General features: G+C 48.0%; 2 protein-coding genes and 1 pseudogene across 5 annotated transcripts in view; 1 reads left to right on the forward strand and 2 right to left on the reverse strand.

Annotated features, from left to right (window-relative positions):
• Positions 1 to 3,681, reverse strand: part of LOC111138810 (chromosome unknown C1orf189 homolog) — a 5,720-nt gene extending 2,039 nt beyond the window's left edge. The window contains exons 1-2 of the mRNA XM_022490712.1: positions 3,628 to 3,681; positions 3,513 to 3,536 (exon numbers count right to left, since the gene is read on the reverse strand). Of these exons, the coding sequence (XP_022346420.1) occupies positions 3,513 to 3,536; positions 3,628 to 3,681 (78 nt within the window). The remainder of the gene's footprint in view (positions 1 to 3,512; positions 3,537 to 3,627) is intronic.
• Positions 1,434 to 2,094, forward strand: LOC111138972 (annotated as a pseudogene).
• A 1,598-nt stretch (positions 3,682 to 5,279) lies between the features above and the next one.
• The window catches only part of LOC111139004 (chromosome unknown C1orf43 homolog), a 10,385-nt gene continuing 7,382 nt past the window's right edge, over positions 5,280 to 8,282 (reverse strand). For all 4 annotated transcript variants that reach the window (XM_022491083.1, XM_022491081.1, XM_022491082.1 and 1 more), the window contains one exon: positions 5,280 to 6,096. In XM_022491083.1, coding sequence (XP_022346791.1) covers positions 5,901 to 6,096 — 196 coding nt within the window. In that variant the 3' untranslated portion in view covers positions 5,280 to 5,900. The remainder of the gene's footprint in view (positions 6,097 to 8,282) is intronic.

Genomic DNA, 8,282 nt, shown 5'->3' on the forward strand with positions numbered 1-8,282 from the left:
TTTTTTTTTTTTTTTTTTAAAGATTTTATTTATTTATTTGAGAGAGAGACAGTGAGAGAGAGCATGAGCAAGGAGAAGGTCAGAGGGAGAAGCAGACTCCCCATGGAGCTAGGAGCCCGATGCGGGACTCGATCCCGGGATCCAACCAACTGAGCCACCCAGGCGTACCCCCTGAGAGACTCTTAAGCAGATTCCACCCTAAGTCCAGAGCCTGACATGGGAGGGGGGGGTCAAGCTCCCTGATGTAGTTTCAGAATGTTTAGTGATGTCTTAAGCCAACTGCCAAGAAAGAATTTTTTTTTTCTTTTAAGATTTTATTTGTCAGAGAGAGAGACAGAGAAAGCACGCGCACAAGCAGGCAGAGCGGCAGGCGGAGGGAGAGAGAGAAGTAGGCCCCCCCAGAGTAAGGAGCCTGATGCAGGACTCGATCCCAGGACTCTGGGCCATGACCTAAGCCAAAGGCAGCGGCTCAAGGCTCAAACGACTGAGCTACTCAGGCGTCCCAAGAAAGAATTCCCAAGGAAGAACCCTTGATCTGTCTCTGGTACAAAGGGCGCTTTTATTAATGCAGGGGAGGGCGGTGGAGCGGGTGTGAGGACTGGCTGAGTATATACTTGGGAGTTCAGGGAGGTTTTCAAAAGGACTTTCATATGCTAAAGAGATCCTACAAGATACTGGAGGCCTCGCCTTTGTCAAGTTAAGGTTTTTCCCTCTAGCAAGCCATTAACAGGAAGACAGTTGGGAGTTTCCCCCTGGAAGTTAGGTTATTGATAATAATGCTTTTTTCTTGCTAATCACTAAGGCATTCGTAAACTGAGAGAGACTCCCATCCTCCCGGGTGTGATCGCTGTAAGTTGAACCGTTTGTTTTCCTTCCCTCCCTTCAGAGCCGCCAGGACTGCCTAAGGAATGTTTCACGGACCCACCGGACTGAGCCTTGTCCTCCTCTTCCCTTCTGCTCCCTCGTCATCAAGACCCTGAGATCTCAACACGAGCCAAAATCAAGAGTCTGACATGTAACCAACTGAGCCACCCGGGTGGCCCTTCAAGATTTTTTTTTAGAATTTTTATTTATTTATTTAAAAAAATTTTTTAAAGATTTTATTTATTTATTTGACAGAGATCACAAGTGGGCAGAGAGGCAGGCAGAGGGCTGCCCGGGGGGCTGGGGGTGGGTGGGCAGGAAGCAGGCTCCCCGCTGAGCAGAGAGCCCGACTTGGGGCTTCATCCCAGGACTCTGGGATCATGACCTGAGCCGAAGGCAGAGGCTTTAACCCCCTGAGTCACCCAGGAGCTCCAAACTTTTCATTTTTAAGTTCTCTCTACACCCCTCGTGGGTGAAACTCACAATCCCAAGATCAAGAGTTGATTGGCATGCTTCACTGACTGGGCCTGCCCGGTGCCCCCGCCCTATTGAAACAAATAAACAAGTACTTTTTAACAGAGGATAGAAAAAGACACCAGATAGAAATACACAAAATGACCGTTGCAGTTGTGCTCTCCCAAGTTCCTGTCTCCCTGCCCACGCTGCCCGGATGGCCTCCCAGAACCGAGACCCAGCTGCCACCAGCATTGCTGCGGCCAGCAAAGGAGCCAAACCCAGCGCAGGGTGCCGCCCAGGGTCCCGTGGGCAAGAGGCTACAGCAGCAGCTGATGGCTTTCATGATGTCTGGCAGGAAAGGAATCTCTGCCTTCCCTGAATCAGACCTTTTTCAAACGGGTGGGGCCCATCGTGGAGCAGCTGGCCAAGTCTATGAAGACGTGAGGTGTAAGTTCTTTGGGTTTCCCCAGTGGTTCCACTTATAATGCCCCCATGGTCAAGTGCCTCCCGTCCTGCTAGCACCCCAGCATGGACATCCAGGGCAGCATCTGCCTAGACATCCTGAAGGACAAGTTCTGCCCTGGGTGATGTCAGGACCATCCTGCTGTCTGTCCAGAACCCACTAGAAGAAACCAACATCCATAGCCCTTTGGTTAGCGAGCTCTAGAAAAAGCCATAGCCTTTGAGAAGTCTCTGCAAGAAACCTGCTCAAAGCGGGTCTCTGGCCAGGAACCCCGTGCAGCCTCTCTCCTTGTCTTTTCATTGCTTCCTTAGATGTTCTGTCCTTTCCTTCGTTTCTGTCTAGGATTTTGTTTCTTAAGCTGTGGTATCCTTTTTTTCTGTTTGTTTTTTTTTTTTTTAAATTAAGTCTTTGGTTGAACCCTTGTGATGAATCTATTCAATACATACACTGGGTTTAAAAAAAAAAACATGCCTGGATGGCTCAGTAGTGAGCACGTGACTCTTGATCCTGGGGTTGGAAGTTCAAGCCCCACGCTGGGTGTAGAGATTACTTAAAAATAAAATCTCTGGGGGGCACCTGGGTGGCTCAGTGGGTTAAGCCTTTGCCTTCAGCTCAGGTCATGATCTCAGGGTCCTGGGATCGAGTCCCGCATCGGGCTCTCTGCTCTGCAGGGAGCCTGCTTCCTCTTCTCTCTCTGCCTGCCTCTCTGCCCACTTGTGATCTCTCTCTGTCAAATAAATAAAATCTTTAAAAAAAAAAAATAAATAAAATAAAATCTCTGGGGCACCTGGGTGGCTCAGTGGGTTAAACCTCTGCCTTTGGCTCAGGTCATGATCTCAGGGTCCTGGGATTGAGCCCCCCACCCCGCCCCCACTTCCTCCTGTCTGCCTACTTGTGATCTCTGTCAAATAAATAAATAAAATCTTAAAAATAAATAAAATATAATCTCTGGGGTGCCTGTGTGGCTCAATTAGTTGAGTGTCCGATTCTTGAATTCAGCTCAGGTCCTGAACTCAGGGTTGTGAGACTGAGCCCCACGATGGGTTCCATGTGGGGCGTGGAGCCTGCAGGAGATTCTTTCTCTCCCTCTGCTTCTCCCTCTCCCTTCCTCAAATAAGTGAATATATTAATGATATATTGTTATATATTATTATACTATACATATTAATTATATATTAACATTAAATATACGAAATGAGAAGTGAAAGCTTTTTCTGCCCCAGTTCTCAACAGTTATGTTTCTTGTGTATATTTTCCAGAAAAAAAAATTTTTTTAAAGATTTTTATTTATTTGACAGAGATCACAAGTAGGCAGAGAGGCAGGCAGAGAAAAGAGGGGGAGCAGGCTCCCCGCCTAGCAGAGAGCCCGATGCGGGGCTCGATCCCAGGACCCTGAGATCATGACCTGAGCTGAAGACAGGGGCTTAACCCACTGAGCCACCCAGGTGCCCCGTAAATTTTTCTATCATATACCAGTAAGAATAGTATTATTACCTTTTTACTATGAATCCATATGGTTACATAAGTTGTATTACTTAACAATTTGGACTTTTCCTACCGGCACATAGAGATTTGCTTCTTCCTGTGTAAAGGCTGGCTAGTATGTTTATGTCCTAATTTTACCAGCTAGACAGTTTGTACTTTTTCATTTTTTTTGGTTTATTTCTTTTGAAGTCATCTCTACACCCAACTCACCACCTGGAGATCAAGAGTTGCCTGCTCTACCTACCGAGCCCGCCGGGCGCCCCCTTTCCTACTTCTGTCAGCGAGGCCGTCTGGAGCACCTGGTGCGGCACCTTCTACAGCTCTCGCAGGCGTGCATGTGTCAGGCCGACCAGACGTACCGTTGCCGGTTCTGAGATGTGAATTTTGAGATCTTCAGTTTTGATAGATTTCATCGTGTCTTTGTAAAATAAAAAGGCACCATGAGTCAGGACTCCCACTAAAATGACCTGCACTTGCTCCTTCATGTCCTTGCTGGCTCCTGGTATTAATTATATATTAATAACCTGTGAAACCTTTAAAAATGGGCCTCTCCTACCTGATCCCAGGCCACCGCAGTCAGTGTCTTTCGGGTTAAGACCTGAGCACCTGTGTTTCAAAAAGCTCCCAGGTGACGGAGAGACATACAGCCTCATCTCCTCACTCACCAGGTACACACCGCACACCTATCACATGATCAACGCAACAGATACTTGCATTTTACTTAAAAAAATGAACACAAACTTTATCTGATTTTCCTTCAGGCAACAGGCAGACCCATAATAAAAGCACTGTGTGGGTAGCACGACCTAGGGGCACTGGGAGGCTGTCCCTGCAAAGGGCTGCTTCTGCCCCCCACACCCCCGGTTCCTTCTTGAGGAGTCCCAGACAAGGATGGTATCTGAGAGGTGGCTGCAGGGGGGACACGAGGGCGACAAGATCAAGTTGAGGGCAAGGGAAGGGATAGAAATAGAAACTACCTGTCAGCCATCTTCTTAAATCCCAGGACCCTTTGAAAATCCTGCAGAAAAAGGCAAGTTGCTCGTCTGGCTTGATGTCCAGCACCCGGCCCGCGCACCCTTCACATGGACCTCTCTGCTGACAGGGAGCGGTCACTTCCTCGGGGGTGTGAGAGCAAGAGCACTACTCCTTTCAGAACAGACCAAAGAAATCATGCGGGGAAGAGCTGGTACGCAGCAGCCAGCCGTTACCTCAGGGGCCCCTCAGGGAACTGCCTCTGGTCAACCCAGCCCCCTTCCAGCTCTGCGCACCTCTTCGACTTTTGTCACCTTTCCCACAGACATGTCTACAAGCTGGCGGGACGCAGGCTCAGGACGTGAAGCAGGATCTCCTGTCTGGTCGGTCGCCCAGGATTCAGTAGTCATAGCAACACATTCACCTCCAACAACATACCCCACGCCCAGGACCTGATTGGTCACCTCGCCTGTTGCCCCGGAAAGCTGAAGAGAATCCTGGTTCTCCTGCCTTCTATCAGTGACAGAGGCAATTCTAAGAGCAAGGACCAAAGTTCCTATTTTAAGGTTTCTTCTGTGGGGTCACGGCATGACCCTAAGTCCAAAGGACATATCCTATGCCTGTTTCATTAAAAGGCAACTACAGGGCACCTGGGTGGCTCAGTCGGGTAAGCATCTGACTTTTGATTTCGGTTCAGGTCATGATCTCAGGGGGCAGGAGACTGAGTCCCACATTGGACTCTGCTCTCAGTGGGGAGTCTGCTTCTCTCTCTCTGCCCTCCCCCGGCTCATGCACATGTACATTCTGTCTCGAATTAAAAAAAAAAAAAAAATGGGGCACCTGGGTGGTTCAGTCATTAAGCGTCAGCCTTTCGTTCAGGTCATGATCCCAGGGTCCTGGGATCGAGCCCCTCATCGGGCTCCCTGCTCCGTGGGAAGCCTGCTTCCCCCTCTCCCACTCCCCCTGCTTGTGTTCCTTTTGCTATGCCTTGCTTTCAAATAAATCTTAAAACAAACAAACTATAAAGAAATCAATCATATACTTTTTAAATTGTTCATTTTATTAAATAATCTAGAATGTCAGACCAGTGCATTGGTCTGACATTTCTTCCCTGTCCCACAGCATCCCCAGGAAGTATAGGGGGATGGGATTATGTCAGGCTCCAGCGTTCCCTTTATTCAAGACAGTATGGAAAGAAAGCCCAAAGGCAGAGCCTTGCATATCAGGGAAGTCATGTTAATCTTTCTACCAACTGCCTCTTAAGATGTCTCAAACCCAAATGGTCCCCATTAAAATATGTAGAAAGGGACAGACATGGAAGACACCAGGCCCCAGCATCCCAACTCTCACTCTTAGGATTATTTATAGTTTGGAAAAGGAGAAAAAAACAGATGAACTATAATAAAAACCAAGTGAAGATCTTTAAGAAAACATTGATGGAAACATTAGAAAAACATCTGAATTCAACTCCGGAAAAAAGTGCTATCAAGAGAAAATAAAGTCTTGATTTCCTGAAATGGGCTCTAAGAACCAGCTGGAGAATGATCCTCCAGGCATGAACCCTAAGAGCTCTGGACACTGTAGCAGGTCAGCAGACCTGGGCCCACCAGCCACAGGACGAGGCCACGGGCCCCAGTGGCGGGGCGGCAGCAGCAGCCCATCACAGAGTACTTTCCAGTGTGTTATAGTTGTCTTTAAAGCTCTTCAGTTCAAGGAAGTGCTTGGCACGTTTACTCTTCTGACTGGAGGGGAGGTATGTCACCTGGATGGTCGCCGGCGAGACTTCAGGGGACTGGGTCAAGTCTTTGGCCGCGGACTGGTGCTGTCGTTGCGAACTCCCACTTCGCGCTTTGACCCTGGAGCACATAGGGAGGGCAGCTTAAGGACAGAATGAGGACTAACACAATTTAAGGCTCATCCATTCTATAAATGTAGCTATAGCTGCAAATGACCCCTGCTCTTGTCCTACCTTCTAAACTAGTTACTAAAACCCCATCTGATAGCTTAGAAGTAGCAGAGAAACCAATTTTCCCACTGAGTCCCTGACTCTGGCTCAACATTTTCATTTCACTATGAAGAAAACTTTTAATTCTGCTGATTTACCTACTGTGTGTGTGCTGCAAATATACTCCCAGTCCAAAACAGTCCCTTGAAAACTGAACAGCAAAAAATAAGAAACTCAAGTAGCTACTGAGTACTTATGACATGTTACATTAGACTTGGTGTTTTACCAACATCTAATTTACTGATATCCCAGTATCTCTGTATGGTGGTAACATCCTCATTTTCCAGGTTAGGAAACTAAGAGGCCCCTTGCCTGAGGTCACAAAGCTATCAAGTGACACAGTTGGGGGACACCTGGGTGGCTCAGTGGGTTAAGCCTCTGCCTTCGGCTCAGGTCATGATCTCAGGGTCCTGGGATGGAGCCTCCCATTGGGCTCTCTGCTCAGCGGGGAGTGTGCTTCCCCGTCTGCCTACTTGTGATCTCTCCCTCTCTCTGTCAAGTAAACAAATCTTTTTTAAAAAAAAGTGATAGTTGGGTGCAAGTCTGTTGGATTTTGGAGCCCATTCTCTTCATCACTCATTGCAACTTTCTCACTGAAACCAGCAATCAAGGACTGAATTTTTATTTTTTTATTATTTTTAAATATTTATTTGACAGAGAGAGAGATCACAAGTAGGCAGAGAGGCAGGCGGGGGGGGGGGGAAGCAGGCTCCCTTCTGAGCAGAGAGCCTGATGTGGGGCTTGATCCCAGGACCCTGAGATGATGACCTGAGCTGAAGGCAGAGGCTTAACCCACTGAGCCACCCAGGCCCCCTTATTATTTTTAAAGTTCATTTATTTTCTAAAAAGATATTTGACAGAGAGAGATACTGCGAGAGAGGGAACACAAGCAGGAGGAGTGGAAGAGGAAGAAGCAGGCTCCCCTTCTGAGCAGAGAGCCTGATGTTCATTTATTTCAGTAATCTCTACACCCACTATGGGGCTTGAACTGGAACTCAAGACCCCAAGATCAAGAGTTAAGTGCTCAGTGTGCCTGGGTGGCAGTCAGCGGAGCATCTCTTGGTTTCGGCCTAGGTCATAATCTTGGGAGTCCTGGGATCGAGCCCCGCATTGGGATCGAGCCCCACATTGGGACCCATGCTCAGCTTGGAGTCTGCTTGAGATTCTCTTTTCCTTTCCCTCTGCCCCTCCCACTCACGCTGTTTTTCTAAAAAAGAAAAAAGAAAGTTACATGCTCTTCCAGCTGAGCCAGCCACAGGTACCCCTATTTATGCCTGAAGTGAGACTTGAACTCATGACCCCAAGATTAAGAGTCATTCTACTGCAGCAGCCAGATGTCCCACAAGGACAGGGATTTTTATTTACCTTGGTTTTTTTAAGGATTTTATTTTTATTTATTTGACAGAGAAAGATAGCGTGCGCGCACGCACAAGCAGGAGTGGCAGGCAGAGGGAGAGGCTCCCACCACGCAGGGAGCCTAATGCAGGACTTAATCCCAGGTCCCTGGGATCATGACCCGAGCTGAAGGCAGACGCCCAACAAACTGAGCCACCCAGACACCCCTATTTATTTTATTATTATTATTTTTTAAGATTTTATTTATTTGTTAGGGACAGAGGGAGAGAGACCAAGCGAGTGCAGGCAGACAGAGAGGCAGGCAGAGGCAGAGGGAGAAGCAGGCTCCCTGCCGAGCAAGGAGCCCGATGTAGGACTCGATCCCAGGACGCTGGCATCATGACCTGAGCCGAAGGCAGCTGCTTAACCCACTGAGCCACCCAGGCGTCCCTAAAGATTTTATTTATTTGACAGAGAGATCACAAGCAGGCAGAGAGAGGGGGAAGCAGGCTCCCTGCCGAGCAGAGAGTGCGGTGCGGGGCTCGATCCCAGGACCCTGAGACCATGACCTGAGCTGAAGGCAGAAGCTCAACTCACTGAGCCACCCAAGCACCCGTTTCTTTTTTTTTTTTTAATTTTTTAAAAAAATATTTTGTTTTATTTTTTAAAGATTTTATTTATTTGACAGAGATCACAAGTAGG

This window comes from Enhydra lutris, unplaced genomic scaffold (genome assembly GCF_002288905.1).
Source record: "Enhydra lutris kenyoni isolate GAN:26980312 unplaced genomic scaffold, ASM228890v2 scaffoldscaffold94, whole genome shotgun sequence".
NCBI lineage: Eukaryota > Metazoa > Chordata > Mammalia > Carnivora > Mustelidae > Enhydra > Enhydra lutris.